The 24,640-nt window shown below is 43.1% G+C and overlaps 2 protein-coding genes across 4 annotated transcripts in view; both read right to left on the minus strand.

The window, feature by feature from the left end:
- Positions 1–24,640, minus strand: part of LOC139407252 (kinesin family member 25) — a 274,790-nt gene that overhangs the window by 248,830 nt on the left and 1,320 nt on the right. The window lies entirely within an intron of this gene.
- Positions 10,509–24,640, minus strand: part of LOC139407254 (transmembrane protein 18) — a 30,146-nt gene continuing 16,014 nt past the window's right edge. Inside the window, exons 1-5 of one of the 3 annotated variants that reach the window (XM_071150870.1) lie at positions 14,313–14,474; positions 13,824–13,941; positions 13,617–13,671; positions 13,410–13,503; positions 10,874–13,309 (exon numbers count right to left, since the gene is read on the minus strand). In XM_071150870.1, coding sequence (XP_071006971.1) covers positions 13,211–13,309; positions 13,410–13,503; positions 13,617–13,671; positions 13,824–13,941; positions 14,313–14,405 — 459 coding nt within the window. In that variant the 5' untranslated portion in view covers positions 14,406–14,474 and the 3' untranslated portion in view covers positions 10,874–13,210. Of the gene's footprint in view, positions 13,310–13,409; positions 13,504–13,616; positions 13,672–13,823; positions 13,942–14,312; positions 14,475–24,640 lie in introns of those variants that run through there. The other 2 variants (XM_071150872.1, XR_011634080.1) reach the window with 2 other exon arrangements.

Genomic DNA, 24,640 nt, shown 5'->3' on the forward strand with positions numbered 1-24,640 from the left:
CTTACCCTAGCCATAACCCTAAACCTAACTTAATGTCCACACCCCTGCTCAACCCTTACCCTAGCCATAACACTAACCCTAACTTAATGTCCACATCCCTGCTCAACCCTAACCCTAACCCTAGCTTAATGTCCACACCCCTGCTCAACCCTTACCCTAGCCATAACACTAACCCTAACTTAATGTCCACATCCCTGCTCAACCCTAACCCTAGCCATAACCCTAACCCTAGCTTAATGTCCACACCTCTGCTCAACCCTTACCCTTACCCTAGCCATAAACCTAACCCTAGCTTAATGTCCACACCTCTGCTCAACCCTTACCCTTACCCTAGCCATAACCCTAACCCTAACTTAATGTCCACATCCCTGCTCAACCCTAACCCTAACCCTAGCTTAATGTCCACACCTCTGCTCAACCCTAACCCTAGCCATAACCCTAACCCTAGCCATAACCCAAACCCTAATTTATTGTCCACACCCCTGCTCAATCAAAACCCTAACCACAACCCTAACTCTAGCGTTATGTCCACACCCCTGCTCAACCCTTACCCTAGCCATAACCCTAACTCTAGCTTAATGTCCACATCCCTGCTCAACCCTAACCCTAACCATAACCCTAACTCTAGCGTTATGTCCACACCCCTGCTCAACCCCAACCATAACCCTAACCCTAGCTTAATGTCCACACCCCTACTCAACCCTAACCCTAACCATAACCCTAGCCATAACCCTAACCATAACCCTAACCCTAGCTTAATATCCACTCCCCTGCTCAACCCTAACCCCAGCCATAACCCTAACCCTAACTTAATGTCCACATCCCTGCTCAACCCTTACCCTAACCATAACCCTAACCCTAACCCTAGCTTAATGTCCACATCCCTGCTCAACCCTTACCCTAACCATAACCCTAGCCATAACCCTAGCCATAACACTAACCCTAGCTTAATGTCCACACCCCTGCTCAACACTAACCCTAGCCATAACCCTAACACTAGCTTAATGTCCACATCCCTGCTCAACCCTAACCCTAACCCTAGCTTAATGTCCACACCCCTGCTCAACCCTTACCCTAGCCATAACACTAACCCTAACTTAATGTCCACATCCCTGCTCAACCCTAACCCTAACCCTAACTTAATGTCCACATCCCTGCTCAACCCTAACCCTAACCCTAGCTTAATGTCCACACCCCTGCTCAACCCTTACCCTAGCCATAACACTAACCCTAACTTAATGTCCACATCCCTGCTCAACCCTAACCCTAGCCATAACCCTAACTCTAGCTTAATGTCCACACCTCTGCTCAACCCTTACCCTTACCCTAGCCATAAACCTAACCCTAGCTTAATGTCCACACCTCTGCTCAACCCTTACCCTTACCATAACCCTAACCCTAACCCTAACTTAATGTCCACATCCCTGCTCAACCCTAACCCTAACCATAACCCTAACTCTAGCGTTATGTCCACACCTCTGCTCAACCCTAACCCTAGCCATAACCCTAACCCTAGCTTAATGTCCACACCCCTGCTCAACCATAACACTAACCCTAACCCTAGCTCCGCCTGTAAGTGCTAAGAGACCTATACACACATTCCCAATGGAATTCCAATTCCAGGAAGTTGTGGTACGCCACGCAGAGTAATGTAGACCTATCACATCAGTCCTACACTCATTTCAAATAACTGATTATGGGAAGCAGACCCCATCTGTTGTTGTCAGGAGGTAGATATTAGGTTTGTTGCACTTTTTATTAGATCGATCTATGCCTGTAGTCAAACAATCACTGGTCTTATTGATGTGTTTAGTGATTGGCAGATATTTTTATTACAGTGAGGTATACTTTCATTACTGGAAAATAAAGACTAGGTTTAATCAAGAAAACATAATGTTGGTTTTCTGTGCTATTAAGTTTAAATGGCAAAGTAGATGGCAAAGTGGCTGTTTTGAGCTGAGAAGGTTTGAAGGGAAGTAAAGAACTTTCTTCCTCATAGCGGTCCATTGCTTGTGCAATAAAAATCTACACTGCCGTTCAAAAGTTTGGGGTCACTTAGAAATGTCCTTGTTTTGAAAGATAAGCATTTTTTTGTCCTTTAAAATGACATAAGATTGGTTAGAAATACAGAGTAGACATTGTTAATGTTGTAAAATTACTATTGTAGCTGGAAACGGCAGATTTTTTATGGAATATTACATAGGCGTACAGAGGCCCCTTATCAGCAACCATCACTCCTGTGTTCCAATGGCACGTTGTGTTAGCTAATCCAAGTTTATTATTTTAAAAGGCTAATTGATCATTAGAAAACCATTTTGCTATTATGTTAGCACAGCTGAAAACTGCTGTTCTGATTAAAAAAGCAATAAAACTGTCTTTCTTTAGACTAGTTGAGTATCTGGAGCATCAACATTTGTTGGTTTGATTACAGGCTCAAAATGGCAAGAAACAAAGAACTTTCTTCTGAAACTCGTCAGTCTATCCTTGTTCTGAGAAATGAAAGTTATTCCATGAGAGAAATTACCAAGAAACTGAAGATCTGGTATAACACTGTGTTGGTACAACACTCCCTTCACAGAACAGCGCTCTAACCAGAATAGAAAGAAGAGTGGGAGGCCCAGGTGCACAACTGAGCAAGAAGACAAGTACGTTAGATTGTGTAGTTTGAGAAACAGATGCCTCACAATTCCTCAACTGGCAGCTTCATTAAATAGTACCTTCAAAACACCAGTCTCAACGTCAACAGTAAAGAGGCGACTCCGAGTTCCTCTGTCCAGTGTCTGTGTTCTTTTGCCCATCTTAATCTTTTATTTTTATTGGCTTTTTCTTTGCAACTCTGCCTAGAAGGCCACTCAACACCTGTTGGAAAGCCATTCTGGTGTGTCTTTGGCATTAATATTTGTGTAATTGTCCCGTTGAAAAAGAAAACTCTATCCCAGGGTTAGGTATCAGTAATAAGGCAGGGTTTCTTCAAACTTTTTATCTGAGCTTTGCTCTTTTCATATTTATTTTGAGCCCGACAAACTCCCCAGTCCCTGCTGGTGACAAGGACACCCGTAATATGATGCTGCAACCATAATACTTGACAATACAGAGGATCAACAACATTGCATTCATGATCCATTCATTGGCAACAATTGTTGTTAAGTAATAATGCAAGACAACACAAAGAAATGAACTTTGAGGCCTAAATAAAAAACCTCAGGCTTGGTTCTTTTCCAATACAACACATAGTGAAACCCAACTAAATTTAGTTGAGTTTGAGAAATTTTGACAAAAACAATGGGTATTTGTTGCCCTGAGAGTTGTGCAAAGTTGATAGAATCTCATTGTAAAGTTTTTACAACGGTAATGGCTGCCAAAGGTGCTTCCGCAGAGAATTAACTCTGGGGTGTGAAGACACACTCAATCAAGACATTTTTGTTTTATAATTAATAATTATATACGTTTCTATAATTTTTCTTGGACTTTGGAAATGTGGAGTAGGTGTGTACATCAATATAAAAAATATATAATTTAATCAATTTTGTTATTTAATTTTAAGGTAGGGTGAATGTGTACTGTGTATTCCTGTCCTTCTTAGGTCCACACACATTGCAGCACTTATTCTTGGGGCTACCGGCTGCAATCTAGAATGATGGAATTTTACTAACATCTCACTCACTCACTCACTCACTCACTCACTCACTCACTCACTCACTCACATATATAGTTACAGCAGGCCAAGGTAGGATGAGCTCTGGCTTGTTTTTCGTATTGTTCCTACCATCGTCAGCTTCCTCTTGAGGAGCTTCTGTCCCAGCTTGAGCGAAGTAAAAAAGGTACTGCATGTGATGTTGTGGCCACGGAGTCCCTGTGTCATGTCCAGGACAACCCGCATCCCCTTGGTTCTTCTCAGGGGCCATCTGGCCTCCCCTTATACACTTACATGCATATGATGAAGCAGCATCACAAGCAGACCAGATCTTGATTCCATATTTTGTGGGTATGTACTGCCTGAAGGCGCAGCGGCCCCTGAATGGCGTAAGCTGCTCATCAACAGTAACGTTGGGCCCAGGGTTGTAGAACAAGGGGAAGGCAGTCCTCCCACTTGTCCCACACTTGTCCCACACTGACCTGATTGCAGCGAGCTTGTCTCTCTGCCGCCGGGCTGGTCTGGTGTCTCAGTTATCAAAGCAGATAATCCTGTAAATAATGTGGAAGTTTTCCAGAGATATTGTTGCACAGTAAAGTTCTCTGCCTGCTTCTTCATCCCACAAGGGTTCTGTGGATTCCCAATTGGATGTGAAAACATCCGCAAAAATAAGAATCCCAAAGTATGCACGTAAATTAGTTTGGTCCATCTCCTTCCATCTCCAAAAACACACCTTCCCTCCAAATGAGTGCAGTCCAGAATGATTTTCTGGATGATGTCTGGGATGAACAGCTCAGAAGAAGACTTTATGTCCTGCACATAAATATCCGCCATCCGCGTCGGCCATGGTTGCACATTGGCAGCCATGCGGGGTGGCTCATTACTTGGGCAAGAAAACCATGCAATTTCAAAAAATGTTGGCATCTATATTTCTCCTCCTGCAGGTGGCTGATGAGCTGGTTGCTGACTGGCTGGTCCTGGGGCTGGCTGCTGACGGGCTGGTCCTGGGGCTGGCTGAGGGTCAGTCTCATCCTCTTCTTCCAACTCACTGTCAGACAACGAGATATGATACTCATATTCAGAAAAGTCTTTATCTTCCAAAGTGGAAGACGCTCGTTCCACACTAGCTTGTCTCTCTGCAAAAGTTATTTCTAAGGCCCTCTGAGCAGAGATCATTTTTACCATACTGATTGATTGTGGTAAGGGGTCACACCGTGATCTGTTTCACCTGTCCTCATTATTGTCTGATCTGGTTTTGACCTTTTACCTGTCTACGACCATTTTCTTGCCTTCCCCTTTGGATTAATAAACATTGTAAGACTCCAACCATCTGCCTCCTGTGTCTGCATTTGGGTCTCACCTTGTGCCTTGATAGTAAGGAGTCACACATGCAAAGATATTTATTTGTTGTGTCCCTCCCCCAATTTGCACCTGGCTGGGGTAGAGTGTGGGAAAATACAGAATAATGTATCGAAATAATGTATTGTAATAACATTGTGCAGGTTCCCGCAAGACATTGTTTAGTTTCACACACTACGAAGGGTAAAGAGTGCAAGAAAAGCATGAGACAGGCAGGGAGACAGAATGGTTAATGGTGCTAAGTTGAAACAGCAGGCCCAGGGAGGAAGACAGAGTGAAGGCACACAGCAAACCCTTTTGTTTCATTTTGACATGTTTATACCGACACACACACTTTTACTACCCCCGGGTCCAGTGGACCCGAACACCACATGTAAGATAAATGTGTAGGGGGGTGCGCACTCAATGAAAATGTGTTATTTCACTTCACAGAAAATGAGCCAAGGCCAATGAGTCTCAGGTTGAAAAAATAATTAATTGTATAATTTTTCTTTAGCAAACATTGAAAATGGGTCCCACAGACCTGAACACCACACAAAGGTTAATCAACATCATCAGCACCCAGGAAGTAGTTGTTTGGGGTTAATTACCTTGCTCAAGGGCAGAATGGCAGATTTTTTTCACCTTGCCGGGTCTGGGATTCAAACCAGCAACCATTCAGTTGTTGGCCCAACTCGCTTAACCGCTAGGCTACCTACCACCCCTGGGTGGGGGTGAATCCTCATAATGGAGGCTAACTCTAGGCCAGTTACAGAGGGCATCATCAAGGCAGGTGGTAGGTCTCAGAGATCTGCATCTGTCCAGGTCGTAAAAAAAGGAATTTAGGACCTTCTGATTAAAACATACACAAAACATACAGGTAAAAGGGATGTTTAAACTGTAATCAAATGGGTAGGGGTCCAGGCACTCCAGTACAGATGGGAATGAGTGTGAATAAGGTCTTGGAGAGTGTTTTGAGTTTGTTCCCCGAAATCACACAGGCAAACTTAAACAGCCTCTTTATAGAGTGCAACGCAAGCCAAGAGGAAAGCAGATACGATGGATTTCCACAAAGTTAGTAAACAGAAAACGCTGAGGCCAGGCTGAGTTTAACTCATATATGTTTTGACTGTTTGTTTCTGTGTGTGTGTGTGTGTGTGTGTGTGTGTGTGTGTGTGTGTGTGTGTGTGTGTGTGTGTGTGTGTGTGTGTGTGTGTGTGTGTGTGTGTGTGTGTGTGTGTGTGTGTGTGTGTGTGTGTGTGTGCGTGTGAACATTTTTAGAGAAAAGGGGGTGAGGATTTCAAATACATCCCTTGACCTCCAAAAGTTTGGGCCTTTTTGACAATTTCCTTTGGTGTGGACCCAAATAAAACGTTGAAATGTGAGTGTTCGTGAGTGTAGTTTCCATTGCTTCATCCACTGAGAATTAAGTCATCTTTGTGCTTGTGTATATGCGTGTTTACTCTCTACTCTGCTTCAGGGGTGGAAAGTGAAGAGGAGCTGTTGAGATCTAGGTATTATGAAGGATTAATAGATTTCTCTAAGTTGGGGGTGTTTATGAGCTACATCAAAGTGTGCGTAGGACCAGATAGTCTGGAGTTAGTGTGCCTGACTGACCCCTCTGTGATCCCCTGTGTGTGATCCTCCCTTAGTTACCCTGAGAATCACCCCGCTTACTCACTGAATAGATTTATCACATGAATGATTCAACTAATAAAGAGCTTGATGATAAGTGGTTTAGTTGAATCAGGTAGGTTACTCCTGGTCAAGAGCAAACATGTGTGAGCTCCCGGGATGCAGAAATCCTGCTATGTCTAGTCAAGAGGTGGGGGGTCAGTATACTTAAACATTTTCAATATACTCTCAAACCAAATGAAAACTGTGCAGGAATGATAATGGACCTACATTTATACAGTTTCTCGACTGTGTCCAGGCCGCCAAATAATCATAGAAATTTAAGCTAGACAGTCAGGGAGTATCGAAAATTCCAAAAGTGATGGATGGAGGACCAACTTTTTCAAATTTTGACGGCAAAGAAATATAACCAACTTTCAGTACGGTCCTCTGGACCTCGTTGAAGACTGAATGCGGCCCCTCGGGCAAAATCTGTTTGTCACCACTGGTCTAGACAATTCTGTAACTCTGTCTACATAACCACTCACCACAACACTAAGAGAGAGCATACATTGGGATAAATTAACTCTAGATTTGATTATGAAAGGTATGTGTGAGGTAAGTTCTCTATTTCCTGTCCAGTTGGGCTGTTCCTGTTAGAGACATAAATCCAAGCAGGGCCATGCATTTCCTGCTCACGCTCAGTGTTCTTGTCAACAGACTAAAACATTTGCCACCTTCAGAAGGTATTCACAACCTTTGACTTTTTCATATACATAACAAGTCACATAATAAGTAGCATGGATAAGCTCTGTGTGCAATAATAGTGTTTAACGTGATTTTTTAATGACTACCTCATCTCTGTACGCTACACAGACAATTAACTGTAAGGTCCCTCAGTCGAGCAGTGAATTTCAAAAACAGATTCATCCACAAAGACCAGGGAGGTTTTCCAATGCCTCGCATAGAAGGACACCTATTGGTAGATGGGTTAAAAAAAAAAGCAGACATTGAATATCCCTTTGAAAATGGTGAAGTTATAAATTACACTTTGGATGGTATGTCAATACACCAAGTCACTACAAATATACAGGCATCCTTACTAACTTAGTTGCCGGAGAGGAAGGAAACCGCTCAGGGATTTCACCATGAGGACTTTAAAACAGTTACAGAGTTTAATGGCTGTGATAGGAAAAAACTGAGGATAGATCAACAACATTGTAGTTACTCCACAATACTAACTTAATTGACAGAGTGAAAAGAAGGAAGCCTGTACAGAATAAAAATATTCCAAAACATGCATCCTATTTGCAACAAGATGTTAAAATAATACTGCAAAAAAAATGGCAAAGGATTTGACTTTTTGTACTGAATACAAGGTGTCATGCTTGGACAAATCCAATACATTACTGACTACCATCTCCATACTGTATATTCAAGCATAGTTGTGGCTACATATGCTTATAATCGTTAAGGACTGGGGAGTTTTTCAGGATAAAAATAAAAGGAATGGGGAGAAGCACAGGCAAAACCAGGGAAACCTGATTTAGTCTGCATTCCACCAGATACTGGGAGATTAATTCACCTTTCAGCACAACAATAACCTAAAACACAAGGAAAAATCTATGCTGGAGTTGGTTACCAAGAAAACAGTGAATGTTCCTGAATGGCCGAGTTACAGATTTAACTTAAATCTACTTGAACATCTATGGCAAGACCTGGAAATGGTTCTCCAGCCATGATCAACAACCAATTTGACAGAGTGTGACGTAGAAGTCCGTCACTGGCCACGGGCAACATTTGGTACTTTAACGCACACACACCTTCATCACTCCTCCCTGCTCCATTATCAGATAAGTTAGAAATGTGGGTAACTTCTGTCTTAGTACATACATTTCACACTTATGTCAGTGTTCATATTTAATATAAACAATATTTATTATACTTATCGATGTTGTGGATGAGCGCGTTGTTTTGTTTTGTTTTGTTCTGTTCCTCTCTCTCTATCTCTGTAGCTTCCGGGTATGCTGGATAAGTACCTGAGCTAAGGGAATTGGGCTGATTTTGTAGTGCCTGTCCCGAATGGTTCATTCATGTAAATGGGCATATTGAATGACACTGTCAGTAGTGATGTAATTTTGTAAATGTTATGTTGTGATATTGTTTCATAAACATGTTGCAATGTATATACTTTAGTATGTTTAGTTAATGGAAAACGTAGGTTTGACTAGGTAATTGCTTAATTAATTAGTGTTAATTGTTTTGAGAGGAGGGGCTAGCCCTGTAAAAGGAGCCTCTCTTTCTGTTCATGGAGAGGCATTTTGGATTGAGCTGTGGATGGGGTAGCATTGTTTTTAGCTGTCCCATAAGGTATATGTTTGATGGCAGTACTGTTGTTTTTGTTTCAGAATCACTCTGTAAATAAACACCCTGAAGCACAGAATAACTTTTGCGGCTCCGCCATCTTTTTAGTTTGATAGAGGTCAGGTTTTCCAGTATAGCCTTCTGGCCTACTCTACGTGACACAGAGCTTGAAGAATTTTGAAGAAAAATATGGGGAAATGTTGCACAATCCAGGTGTGGAAAGCTCTCAGAGGCTTACCCAGAAAGACTCACAGCTGTAATCACTGCCAAAGGTGCCTCTAGTATTGACTCAGGGGTTTGAATACTAATGTAAATTAGATATTTCTGTATTAAATTCTCTATAAATTAGCTACAATTGATAAAAACAGGTTTTCACTTCGTCATTTTGGGGTGTTGTGTGCAGATGGGTGAGAGAAAAAATAGATTTAATCCATTTTGAATTCAGGCTGTAACACAACAAAATGTGGAATTGGGCAAGGGGTATGAATACTTTCTGAAGGCCCTGTACATCAGACAACGCTAATACAGGATCCCCTGTATCCTCTCTCTCTCACGAATACATGCTGGTAGTATCAGGCGAGTGGCTTTGGTGTAGTGCTACTTTCTATGAAGCATTTTAGCACAGGTGCTTCCATTTCTCAGTAGAGTAGCTTCTGGTGTGTTTTGAGTTTCCATGTGCATTGTGGGTGTGAGCAAGAGAGAGGAAAAGAGGCTGCGTGTGTATGTGAATTTATTGGTGTGTGTGGCTCTCTGCATGTAAGTGTGTGTTAGTGTGTGTGGTGCATGGCTCTCTGCATTTTCAGTAAATGTGCATGGTAAGTGCAAACCTCTATTTATTTGTGTGTGTGTGCATGTGTGTGTGTGTTCTGTGTGGACTGTGTGCTGCCATATCCGGTTTCGTGAGTGAGGACAAGCTACCCTGCTCTGTCATCAGAGCAGGAAGCTGTGACGGGAATCCTGGACACTTGGGTCACGTGACTGGGAAGAAGGATGCCCACGTCAGAGAGGATGATGGGAAAAGCGTGTCACATACCATAAAGGGGGAGGATGGTATGCCATCAGAGCCGTGTGGTCACTTGGTGGTGGATGTGAAAACACAAAAAAACTCCACTCACTCAAATTAAAAAGATCAGTTACAACACAATAATGAGGGAAGGACACTTACAGTAAACTCAGTTTACTGTGATTGTCCACTCCGTTTCCAGCTCACTTAGTGGCAACTCCCATACAAAGCATATTGGCATCTATGTAATAATAATAAGATGATTATTGTCACATACACCGGATAGGTGCAGTAAAATGTGTTGTTTTACAGGATCAGCCCTGGAGCAAATTATTTATTTATATTATTTTTCTGTTTAGATTTTTTTATTTATTACATTTCTACTATGTTGTTATTTTTGTATTTAATTTTGTATTATTATTTACTACCATTTTATATTATTTGTTATTGTTTATAATTTTATTACAATGTATATTGTATGCATTGTTGCTTTGCCAATATTGACACAATGATTTTCATGCCAATAAAGCAGCTTGAATAAAAATAGATAAAAAATAAAGGTTTAAGTGCCTTGCTCAAGGGAACATCGGCATATTTCTTTTTACCTTGTCCCCCCAGGTATTTGAACCAGCTACCTTTTGGTTCATGCCCCAACACTCTAACCGCTAGGCTACCTGCATGTAGCACTGACCACCTTTCTCCTCTCCAACCTGGCCAGGTTAATTATATACTGGTATAGCAAAGTCTAATCTTATGACCTCATTATATCTCACACAGTCAGGGAAGCACTTGAGAAAGAGCACAGCGCACAGAAAGAGATTCCAAGAAAGATCAACTAATAGTCATATTGTGATGTCATTGCTTACTGTTCACCTCAGTTGATCAGATGATTTAAGTCGTAAGCAAACAGAATTAGAGCATTTGTTTATCTCCCAGGTATATATATACAATGTTTGGTGATTATTTGGTTTGTCATTCAGCACAGATGGGGGTGCAATCAAAAACATCTGTAAGATCTACTTTGATTCCAACTCACTTAGTGGCAACTCCCATACAGTCAAAGCATGTAGGCATCTATGTAATAATAATCTGCACTGCAACAGGGTGAAGTTTCCAGGGGTTGAGGGGGATCTTTTATTAAAAGCTGGCAGTATCTGCTCGCTCCTTGTTCTTTCAACTGGGTTTGCCAGGGACCTGTGCCAAGGGTTTGTGAGGATGTTTTGCAGATGCTTGTCTGAAATCCGATTCACAACATGGACTAAGGTTGGGAACATTTCTAACAGTTTCCTCGGCACTGCAATGGCCAGGCCGGAATCTGGGAATGGAATCAAACAGGAATTCCCTGACAAGGCCTACAAGGTGAGAGAGATGGGTGGTGAATCATTCACGGATCCGAACAACATGAGGTTTTGGGCATCTGCAGGCCACAACACCGCAAACCCTGACAAGGCACTTTGTCAGAAAATAGGCGAGCTCACAAGCACAGGATACAACTGGACGAGAGCTTAAAGCACCTGTTAGCTTTTTCAAATCTATATTGTGCTTAGAATTCAGAAGTGGATAAATTACCACATATGGTTTCCATAGTCTCTTTTCATATTTCCATGCAATCCTCCCTGTATCTGAAACCTCTTAGGTAACTTCTTTGATTTTACATATTCCAACATTAGTTTATATCCCAGAACATATTCAGAAGATTAGGTCTTGTGCATGCATGTAAACCTGTGTGGATGAGCAAGCACCTGTCTATCCTCGCCATAGGAGGAGGACTTCTAAAGCCCTTCTTTTGTCAGGGGAATCACTGCATAGCTATCCTGAAGGGGGAAAACATCAGGCCTCGGCATGCAACAACCCCACAGACCAGAGACAATGAATGCCCTTCCAAGCCCCTCCTCCTCTTTAACTCCTCAGATGACTTTCAGAACATGATTGTAACCGAGAACATGATCACGTCCGTAGCTATCAACCCTGGCAGATCATGTAAGGAACCGCATACCAACACAGGAACCGCATTCCAATACACGTCGGACGCATCTGGGAAAATAAAGAATGTGAATAAATAACCCGCAGCTGGAATCAGATGTTCCTCCTCTCTCTGAGATAAAGAGTGAAAAATGGGGTGTGAGTTATTGGACCTCTTTTAAAGGGTCGGCCTTTTTGTAAATGTAGCTTAGGTTTTCTTAGTATCTGCCAAAGATCAACATGATAATACCCTTTGTATTTTATCTGCTTTGACCCGGTGAAATAAATTATGTGTTCAATGTAGCATCATCTACACTGTTAATCATCTTTAAAGGCTCCTTTGCTATTGATCCTTGATGTCTCTCCTTATGGAGCACTAACCTAATGTAGCGGCATTTCTGGTCCCGCCGGGGAGGAGAAAAAGTGTCTGGGGAGGTTCTCTTCTGCACCGTTGAACCAATCCAGTAAATATGGGGGAGGAGTTAAGATGGAGTGCCGCCTTGTTAAAGTCCTATTTTTTCATTTCCCATGAAAACCAGATTTATCTGGTTGTTTTACGACCCCGCAGAGGGTGTTGGAGCACAGAGCATGTAGTCATTGGGTCACTATCGCCCTATTGTGGACTAGTAGAGAACAGAACAAGTGCAGGAGTGGATTCACATGGTTCCATGAATTCACATTATATAAGGGGTTCAAAAAAATGGCATTTATGCCTCAATACAACATTTTATTTTCCATAACCATTATCACTACATGCAAAATAACGACAATATTTGCCATGAGCATTACACTGTTGTGCAAAACAAGTAGCCTACCTTCTCATCACATAATATGAAGAAATAAATGTTATAAATGTTTGATAACATATTTGGTCCCCTTAATAAATGTTTTATATGTACACTGTATTCCATCAAACGATATTCACTTAATGAAAAAAGGCAACTTTACCACAGCCATACTTCTTCAGCCATCCAGTCTGTTGATTTGCAGAGGGAAGTCAACTTGGGCAAGTATATAAGCAACGCAGGTGTGAGATTTACCCATTGAAAAGATGGAAGACAATAGTGATCACCCCCTCCACTCTTCTCATACTGTAGTTAATACAAACACAGTACAGATCTACCTATCAAAAAGTTGAGGCAGTCGAAGCACTGGAACCAACCATGTTGTGATGCAGATGTTTGCCATGTGATGCTGATGTGGCACCATGTTAGCCAAGTTAACATGGATCCAGTTGTGGTGATTCCCAGCATCAGCACCCCACTGATCTCAATGGAGGTCCCAGAGGAAAGTGATTAGTCAGTCTTCTTGCTCTGCTCTCTACGGGCCTTTCTCTTCAGTTGCAGGGTCTTCAGCTCTATCATGGTGGAGAACGTCCTGTACACCCACAACGCCTGAGAGACACACACACATTCACAGATCTGTTAACACAAGCCTAGGATCAGCTCTGTTTCACTTGGTATTTAATGGTTGAGAATGACATTTAAAACTTACAACAATGATGATTGTGTTGAGCAGAAGGGGAATGGAGTAGACCAAAGATATGAACATCCCATTTGAGTCAAAGTACTGGAACTTGGAAAATGACCTGTGAAATGATAAAATAAGTTGTTCCTCACCACACTAACTAAATTACAACAAAAAACAGTCAACATATTTTCTCCTAGTATACCATGTAGTGCAGCTCAATTAGATCTTTACCTCCAGTTCATGGCTGCCACCTCGTTCAGATATTCGGCGCTGTACACCATGCATACTTTGGAGAGAGGGGAAACAGTAATTACTGGATGGCATGAATAAATTGTTCTGTATAAAATGTGTAGTGTTTTTTAAACATTTACAGATCACATTACATATAACCAACAATATGTTATACAATGCTAGTAGTTGAAACACACATCCACTTACCCATAACCAGGAACTGGCATATTTGCACTCTGTAGAATCTACGTGTCAGGAGAGTTGCAAGGAGACAGACAGCATGGAACCCCAGAAGTCCAATAAGCCACGGCTCAGACCACTGTATCTGCAGACATGAGATTAAACAGTGGTTTAGCTAGCTAGCTACATTTCCAAACAATCAACAGCATCGTGTTAGAGGACAGTGGGTTGGCACTGATACTAGCTACTAGATAAGCAGCAAGCTAACTCATAAGCAACATCTGTAATACTAGCTAGCTAGCACTCTAAATTCACAACAACCAGATAACTGGTCAGACCTATCTTTTTAACTTAATCTATTTTATCTTGTAAGATATTTCTCTATTTTAACTAGTAGAGAAACCAACAAAGATAGCTAGCTCTCAAGCTAAGCTAGCTAGGCTAACTCATCTTTCCTAAGGCAAGCTAGCATCAAAGAGAACGTTCCGAGGAATAAGAAAGACAAACCAAACTTACAGACATCAGAAATGTCCATATTGATGTGATCCGCATATTGCTAAATGCATCGATTGGAATAGAGCTTATATTTTGTGCTTTCTGATCAATCATCTTGACAAAATACACGTTCACAACTACTGTGTAAACACAAGAAACGAATGCGGAAGAAACGCCCCCTCCGTCGCTGAAACTTGACGTCACCGTTTTTTCTTCTTCTATGATATAGTGGCGGTCCGCAAACAAACGTTGAAGTTGAATGCCGCCACTTACTGTACTGGAGTGTGTGGTCTTCTTCGGTGGGGTTTATCGGTGGTTGGCATCCAACGTCATGGTGCATTACCGCCACCTACTGTACTGGAGTGTGGGCCAGAGACGGAGAAACTAAATCCTAACTGTCAGCCCGTTGCTCTTAAAAAGATAACAACACATTTGAGACTACATCTAATGAAGTTTTACTCTATATATTCTTTAAACTAATTTCCTGTATCTCCTTCTCCCTCATACTAGATCTCAGCCTCTCTCTTTCCCTCTGATACTGGCCACACCATAGCAATACATGCTCCACGGGCTTTGTTTCCGGGCAATAATCACACTTTCCTGTTGGATGCTTTCCTATGACATTTAAGGTCTTATTCAACTGGTGGTGTCCCACCCTTAATCTTGTAAATATAGCCTCCTCTCTTCTGTCCCTTCCTGCCGTCCTCCCCTCTCCTCTGTACTTGAAATAAATGCCTGCCCTTAGTATCTCTATTCCACTGCTCCTGTTGTCTCTGCACCATCACTGTCCATATCAGGCTTTTTGCCTCTGTCTTGCTCATTGAAACTACAACATCAACATCAACATCCCCAATTCTAAGTGCTTGTTTAGCCAGTTAATCAACTGCCTCGTTCCCCTCTACCCCCACATGGGCTGGGACCCGAGTAACTCTTATCTGTACACCCATCTGTCTAATCCTGCCATGGGTTTGTAGCACCTCATAAAGCAGGTCATGTCTGCTATGTTAGCTAAAAGACTGGACACTCATTAACACTGCACATGAATCAGAGCAAATAACTACTCTGTCTGGCTTGACCTCCTCCACCCACTGCAACGAGCGACTGGAACAAGCTGCAACCAACACCCAAAATTGACAGTTTTATCTCAATCTCTTCATTCAAAGATTAAATCATGGACACTTACTGACACTTGTGGCTGCTTTGTGTGATGTATTGTTGTCTCTACCTTCTTGCCCTTTGTGCTGTTGTCTGTGCCCAATAATGTTTGTACCATGTTTTGTGCTGCTACCGTGTTGTGCTGCTGCCATGTTGTGTTGCTACCATGTTGTGCTGCTGCCATGTTGTGTTGCTACCATGTTGTGCTGCTGCCATGTTGTGTTGCTACCATGTTGTTGTCATGTTGTGTTGTTAGCATGCTGTGTTATCACGTGTTGCTGCCATGCTATGTTGTTGTCTTAGGTCTCTCTTTATGTAGTGTTGTGTTGTCTCTCTTGTGGTGATGTGTGTTTTGTCCTATATATTTTTTTATTTGTTTTTATTTTTTTAAATCCCAGGCCCCCGTCCCTGCAGGAGGAATTTTGCCTTTTGGTAGGCTGTCATTGTAAATAAGAATATGTTCTTAACTAACCTGCCTAGTTAAATAAAGGTTAAATAAAATAAAAATGCCAACAGTATGGCCATCAGCTCCGCCACATATACAGCCAGATGATCTGTAATATGTTTCCTGACTCCCACCCCACATTCCTGCACTACAAATGCTGACCCAGTGCGTCCTGTCCTTGGATATTTTGAACTATCTGTGTAAATGGCCACAAAATCCTGATACACAGTATCCAGACGTCTCTTAACCCTTGTGTAGTCTTAACATTCTGAATACTCCCCTTGTCCTAATGGTCAAAAATGACCAGCCTTCACTAAACCCCTAACATAAAGCAGCTTAATTGAACTTTAAACCCCAAATCTATTTTGCATGAAGAAACAACCTCTCATTCAACACAAACTTTGTGAATATCTGGGTTTTCCCTCTTCACAACGCAGAAAGACTGCATTTAATGAGTGGACACCACTTGTTTTTATTACAACACACGTTTCATAATTGTTTCTTTACTAAAGTAGAGGTTAATTATTGTTATTATTATTATTGCTAAAGGTACTGCATAGGTGTAAACATAATTTTTTAGCAAGAGATAGCACTTGTATAGCCTAAGAAAGTAGCAGAAATGTGCAGAAAGTAGTTTGAATGGATTTTATTGAAGGGGAACAATAACAGTCTTGAATTATTTTGGCAACATAGTGATGTATTCTTATATACTGTACAGTAAGGAATTCAACTACAAAATACTAGCCTTCTCCCATTTTTTTAACCATTGTGTCAGGATGGTGTATTGGAGGTGAAGTCAAGTGCAGGAGAGCAGATACAATGAACAGGTGCACTTTTATTATAGTTCCAACAACGAGAGCACTACATGAAACAAACGCACTCAAAAAAACGGACCATAAAAGTAGAGCGTGTAAACTAACACTACCTAACATGAAAACAATTACACACAAAGCATGATGGGAAACAGAGGGTTAAATACAAGTAGCTTAATTGGAGAAATGTCAACCAGGTGTGTATGGAAACAAGACAAGACAAATGGATATATGAAAAGTGGAGCGGTGATGGCTAGAAACCCGGGTGACATCGATGCGGAACGTCTCCCGAACAAGGAGAGGGGCTGACTTCGGCAGAAGTCGTGACACATTGCCCCCACCCACAAGGTGTATAAACAACAACAATAAATAAGAATAAAATAAGATAATAGGTACTAAATAAAAACTTGAAGAACGTAAATCAATCAACTCTAATTAGCACATGTAGGACGGTATGCAAGTGCATGTACATGGACTTTACAGATGTATTTCCACATGTGCAGCACATAGTATTTGTTTTACAGTCCTTCTTTGGGGGCAGAATTGGCATCTCCTCCTCTTGCCTGCCTCAGCTGCAGCCTCAGGTGGATAAGGACAAGATTCATCCACCTGAACAGCTTTCACAAGCGCTGCAGAGGCTGCCATCCCTTCTTTGAATGTATGGGGTTACAAGTGCCTTTCCCAGCTACTCCAGGAACACCCTCCTCTTGTTCCACTTATCAGGCATCCAGGTAGGGTTGATCTTGTTCCATATCATGAAGGCATTGTATGAGGACACATCAATGGTGTTATGGAAGATGACCAGGGGCCAGCGGGCAGTCATCCTCCTGCAGCTGTAAGTTCCAATCACCTTGTCCAGGTTGTCCACATCTCCTTTGTTGTGGTTGTAGTCCAGGATGATGGCTGGCTTCCTGTCCTCACGATCACTGATCTCAGACATTTTGTGCAGTGTGCTCAGGAGGGCCACATTATTGTTCCTCTTTGGGAGGTAAGAAACTAGAGTGATGGTGGGGGTGAAGGCCTCTCTCCCCCTTGTTGTGAGGAGTGCAGGGGGCTGAGTTCAATCAGTAGCACACATAATCTCAATTTGTGGTGTGTAAATTATTTTATAACTGCCGGGTCAAAAATGACCATAAGACAATCTTTGTACCCTAGTGTACAGCTTTCATGGAAATATGAACAAAGGCGATGTTTCACTTTTTCTAATGTTGGGGTCACTCTAGGAAAAGTAATCAAATTTCAAGTTGAAAAAATTTAATTTAGTGGGTTTTCTCTGCTGTTAAACATAGTGGCTAGTCATTTTTTACAAGGGTTAAACAAAAGGGTTAAACCAATCAGATGGATCAACACTCTTCCTATCTTCCTGTAGTCTCTCCAACACTTCTAGATCCACTACTGGAGGTAGGAGGAGCCATGATGGATTTACAGGGATAGCTACCATTGGACTAAACTCCCTTCCATACAGTCCCATCCCCTTCACCTGGGTATTACCTACCCACCCAAAGCTCGTGTTCTGTCTTCGCTCATGTTCCCAGCATGCCTGTAAAATCCCTTTTGCAGGATGAGACACCCCATGTCCCTGTAGGTTAACCCAATAATCCATTGCCAGCTGCTGTCTCCTAATCTGCAATTGCATATCCCCCATCTCCACCTGTAGTGCAGCCACTGGGGAGGTCCAAAACTCCCCACTACATATTCTGAGTCCTTGCCCCTGTATGACATCTAGCCTTTCCAATGAGGTCCTGGCTGCCCGAACCATATGCTATACTGCCATAGTCTATTACAGATCGGATCAATACAACATACATGGTCCTGAATGAGGAACGCCCAGCCCCCCCCACTCCTTCCCCGTCAGACAGCGCATCACATTTAGCACCTTCTTACACTTTCCCACCACTCTCTCATTGTGTTCTGCCCAGGTCAGTCTAGTGTCAAAGTACACCCCAAGGAACCTGAAGGCCCCCACCCTCTCCAAGTTTCTCCCATATAACCTCAAGCATACCTGATCTCCCACCTTCACCCTGGTAAAGAACACTGTCTGAGATTTCTCTACAGAGAACCTGAATCCCAACATTAATGCCCACCGCTCTACCTCATCAATTGCTTACTGTACCTTCCTGACTATGTATGGCACATTTCTTCCCCTCTTCCATAAGGCCCCATCATCTGCAAATAACGACCTCTCAATATCCGTCTGTACCTGAGTAAACATAATTGATCGTGATTGAGAACAACAGAGGACGAATCACCCTCCCCATTGGTCTACCATTATCCACTAGGTAGCTAGCTGCCTGATAAAGACTTTCCCACCCTCACCTGGATAGACCTTCCAAACAGGAAATCCTTTATCCAGTTGTGCGTTCTTCCTCCTAACCCAATGATATCAAGCTTGATTAACAGCCCCTCCTTCCACATCATATCATACGCCTTCTCCACATCAAAAAGTTAGCTACAACAGACTCCTTGTTCACCTGAGCCTTCCTGACCTCTGCTTTTAAGCAGATCACTGAGTCTGTAGTTCTCCTACCCTTCCTGAACTCACTCTGATGTGGCGATACTAGCCCCCTGCTCTCCAGGAAGTAAGTTAGCGTCTCCATAATCATACATTCCATAATCTTACATACATGTGATGTTAAAGCTATTGGAAGGATAGCTTGATGGCCTCGTTGGGTCCTTTCCTGGCTTCCGGATTGGTACCACTACTGCCTCCTTCCAACTGCCTGGTAGTTTCTCCTTCTCCCACACTCTGTTGTACAACACCAATTCCTTATCCAATGCACCATCACTAAGATGGGCCAACATAACATAGCACACCTCATCTTTCCCAGGTGAAGTTACCACAGCCTAACCTATTTACCTTTTTCACCTCTGCCATGGTAAATGGTGCATTCATCAGTTACATCCTCCCTCCTATCCAGCACTCCAGGATGCTCCTTTCTCTCCCCCTCTCCCTCTCTCCCCCTCTCCCCCTCTCCCCCTCTCCCTCTCTCCCCCTCTGCCCCTCTCCCTCTCTCCCCCTCTCCCCCTCTCCCTTTCTCCCCCTCTGCCCGTCTCCCCCTCTCCCCCTCTCCCCCTCACCTGCCAAATTTGCCGAGCTATGCACTTGGACAACGTTTTGGCCATCATCTATGCCTTCTCCTCATCTGTTACTGCCACATCCTTCCCGATCGTCAACACTGGATAATCCCACTCCCATCTGACCCCACTTGTCCTCTTAATCATCCCCCACACTTCTCCCACAGGTGTCGCCCTTCCATTGGTGTCACAGAACCGATGCCAACATGACCTCTTTTCCCTTTCCTCCTCCTCCTCCTCCTCCTCCTCCTCCTCCTCCTCCTCCTCAGTGGCTGTCCCCACTAACGCTGTTCTCACCCATTTATTCATACTATCCACATCCCCTCTCATATACACCCGAGCCATCACCTGCTCACTCAGCTCCTGAAACTAATCCCACTTTGCCCTTCCCAACACCCACCTGCCTACTCCATCCACTGACACCACCTCCTCCCTCCAGCCTACTGTGCATACTACGGGGTAATGATCAAATAAAATCACATGCGCTGAATACAACACGTGTAGCCCTTACAGTGAAATGCTTACTTACAAGCCCTTAACCAACAATGCAGATTAAAGAAAAATACCTACAAAAATAAGAAATAAAAGTAACAAATAATTAAAGAGCAGCAGTAAAATAACAATTGCAAGGCTATACACAGGGGGTACCTGTTAGTCAAGGTAATTGAAGTAATATGTACATGAGATAGAGTTATGAAAGTGACTATGTATAGATAATAAACAGGGAGTAGCAGCAGCGTAAAAGAGGGGAGTGGGGGGCAATGCAAATAGTCTGGATAGCCATTGTTCAGGAGTCTTATGGCTTGGGGATAGTAGCTGTTAAGAAAGTCTCTTGGACCTAGACTTGGCGTTCCGGTACCACTTGCCGTGTGGTAGCAGAGAGAACAGTCTATGACTAAGGTGGCTGGAGTCTTTGACAATTTTTAGGGCCGCCTGGTATATAGGTCCTAGATGGCAGGAAGCTTGGCCCCAGTGACGTACTGGGCCGTACGCACTACCCTTTGGCCGTGCAGTTGCCATGCCAGGCAGTGATGCAACCAGTCAAGATGCTCTTGATGGTGCAGCTGTAGAACCTTTTGAGGATCTAAGGACCCATGCCAAATCTTTTCGGTCTCCTGGGGGGGAATAGGTTTTGTCGTGCCCTCTTCACCACCGTCTTGGTGTGCTTGGACCATGTTAGTTTGTTGGTGATGTGGACACCAAGGAACTTGAAACTCTCAACCTGCGCCACTACAGCCCCTCCTTTTCCTGTAGTCCACAATCATCTCCTTTGTCTTGATCACGTTGAGGAAGAGGTTGTTGTCCTTGCACCACACAGCCAGGTATCTGACCTCCTCTCTATAAACGGCCAGGTATCTGACCTCCTCCCATTAAAATCCCCACACCATTACCTTAATTCTATCCTGGCCCTCCACCCTCTCCAACACTTCCAGGTCCAATATCTGACACAGATTATAGTAGTTCACTACCACTATCACTCCTCCTGTCAACCACAACTCCACCACCACATATTCCTGTCAATACCTTTGTGTAGCATCCTGTAGGAAAGTCCTTGCTTCATGAAGGTGGCACACCCCTCCCCCTACATCTCTGTCCCTATGAACCACTACATATCCCTGTATGGTAAACTCCACAGTCGGTTTGAGCCATGTTTCCTGCACACAAATCACATCAGGCTTAGCTGTCATATCTACAATGAACTGCTTGAACTCCTGCCCATTGGCCGACAGGCTTGGAGCATTCCATTGTAGTACTACCACCATAATTAAGATCCAGTAATCAATGACTCCACCCTCGGCTGACTGAGGTCATCTCAAACCTCTTCCCATGCCAACCCTGTCATAATCAGATGTCTCCCAGCAGTTTTCACTATTAGCTGAATCCTCTTTGTTTTAGACTCTACTTCAGCAGTGCTATTGATAGCTCATGCTACGAACATCACCAACTTTCTCTTATCTATGTATACCATATCGCTGCCCACCTGCCCCGTAATCCCCAGTGTAGATGCTCCTACCCATTTCTTCCTTGAACCTGTATCTCTCTGGACCTGGACCACCCTCACTGCCTCTGCATATGACACCCCTCTCTCCACTCTCACTTGTTGCACCTCCACTGCCATCTTCATAGCCTCACACCCACTATATGCCACACTATGAGCACCCCCAAAACTGCAGCACCTTGATTGTACACCATCCCCACTCTTCCCATACTCATGCTCCCCGACACACCCGACACACCTCTTTTTTTCTTTACAGGCTGTTGCCCAAACCTCTGGCAGTTAAAACATCTTCAAGGCGTCGGTACATACGCCCTCACATAATAACTAATATATCATATGGTTACTTTATTTGGCAGTACCCGGGTCCTTGAAGTGTAACAGAATAGACAGGCTATCTACCCTAACTCCACCCCTTGTTGCTTGCAATCTTTGAACATTCACTAGAACTCCTCCTCTCAAGTTGTCCCTTCCCTCTTTAATACTAGCACTCACAAGCACTCCTGTTATCACCCCTTTAATCCACTGCTTCCCTGCTTGATCAGTCCGGCTGCTCCACACCACCTTACACTTCCCTATTTGCTTCACTCTGAGAGCTTTTTCCCTCTGCGCCATGTCCTTACAGAACACCTACAAGATCCCATCTCAACATTTTAGCATTGACAACTTCCCCAATCCACTCTTTTACCACAGCTGTCAACCTTATTGGAATCATAGCCACAACTACCCTTCCTCCCTAAACTTCAGAATCCCTTTCTGCTCCTCCTCACATCCATGCTCCCCTCGTGTCTTATGTTCCCTACCTCGGCACTTTCTACCTCCGAACTGCCACTAGCGTTGGAAACTATGTTGGTCTCCTCAAACGTCCTTTTCTGCCTCCTCTCTGCCTCCATAGACCTCTCACTCCCTTTCAAACCCCTGCTCCCTTTTTCTAACCACTTTCTTTTTCTCTTAAATACGCCCTCCTGTATTTGTACCACTGTGCTCCATACTTGCTTCACTTTCTTCTCCATCACTATCTCCTGCCATCTCTGACCCAGTCACAGCACAGCCGCGCCGAACCGTCACCACACCGAGTAACGATTCATCGCTAGCCACAGCTTTCAGCCTCTCCATCACTTCTCCCTGAGCTCCAAACCAAGTGACAGCCCGCTGCTTCCCAATCACAACAAAATGTCAGACTCAGAGTCTGTATTGTTGTGTCCACGCATAAACCTATCGGAGTGTGTGGTCAACCATAGTTTACAACATTTCAAAATCCTCCTACCTAACTCAGTACTTCTGAGAAAATAAAAAAAGCCCTACTAACTTCTAATAGACCCTCCCCCATCCCCCAAATGAGATGTACCAGATGATAAACTACTCAATACAGACAGAGAATCTGAGCATACTATAATTCTGACAGGTTGTACGTCCTCCACCCACTGGAAGGCAACTAATATCGCCAACAGTTCAACTAAGTATACTGACAGTTCATCTGTTAGTCTTCTATATATCTGCAAATCAAATTCAGGAATGTAAACGCCTGCTCCTGTGTACTCACTAACTGGGTCCTTAGATCCATCTGTGAAAAGTCGTAAAAAAAAGCATAAAAACTTCTACCAATTGTCAACCAGTTTCCCAATTTCATTGACATCTGACCAATCTTTCCTTTTCTCTAGCTAGGTTAGATCAACAACAGGATCTGGGAGTAACCATGGAGGAACATCCCCTATCACCACAGAAGGGCCAACCTCCAACTCCCTCAAACCACTCTCATCAGCAAGCTTTCCAACTGTCCAACCAAAACAACTGTCTAGTCTACTAGTATATTCCCAACAGTTCAATCTTGAACAGTAGCAGTGGGATGCTCAACCTCACAGCCTTTCAACCTAACCCAATAAGCTAACGACAATTGTTTACGCCGCTGTGTACTGGATTCTATCCAGCCTTTGAAGCCAAGTTCTCGCCGCTGTTCCATAAACTATACACCCCAAATCAATTGTCATCCTGATCAGAGCTCTATAAATATCCATCAACGATTGTCTATCAGCACCCCATTCATAACCAAAGACCGAGCACATACCACACTTTGTTTCAACATTTATGACATGATCTGTAACGATGTTTGCTGAGAGTCGGTCGGGAAGCAAGATCAGGGAGTGAGTGTTTTAATAAAATAAATGGAACATAATACAAAACAAGAAACACTAACAGCACACAGACAAGAAACAATGATGAACCAAAGGGAGTGACATATATAGGGAAGGCAATAAGGGAAGTGATGGAGTCCAGGTGAGTCTGATGACGTGCAGGTAACAGGTGTGCGCCATTTTTTTAACCTTTATTTAACTAGGCAAGTCAGTTAAGAACAAAATCTTATTTTCAATGACGGCCTAGGGGCAGAATAACAAATTTGTACCTTGTCAGCTCGGGGATTTGAACTTGCAACCTTCCGGTTACTAGTCCAACGCTCTAACCACTAGGCTACCCTGCCGCCCCTGCCATAACGAGCAGCCTGGTAAGCTAGAGGCCGGAGAGGGAGCACACGTGACATGATCTTTCCATGTATATTGCTCATTGAACCATAAACCCAAATATTTATATTTAGAAACCCTCCCATAGACTGTCCATACAGAAACAACTGTATATTATAAGCAACTTTCTTCTTTGAGAAGAACATACAACAAGACTTTGCCACTGACAATTTAAAAACCCAAGTCAATTGACCATCTTTCAACATCCACTATAGCTTGTTGAGTAGATTTGATCACACGAGAGACATTGCTTCCCCTCTTCCAAATAGCTCCATCATCAGCATACAGGGAAGCCCCAATATCCCTACCTACATTTGAAAACACATTGTTAATCATAATGTTGAACAACA

Source organism: Oncorhynchus clarkii, chromosome 4, assembly GCF_045791955.1.
Source record: "Oncorhynchus clarkii lewisi isolate Uvic-CL-2024 chromosome 4, UVic_Ocla_1.0, whole genome shotgun sequence".
Taxonomy (NCBI): domain Eukaryota; kingdom Metazoa; phylum Chordata; class Actinopteri; order Salmoniformes; family Salmonidae; genus Oncorhynchus; species Oncorhynchus clarkii.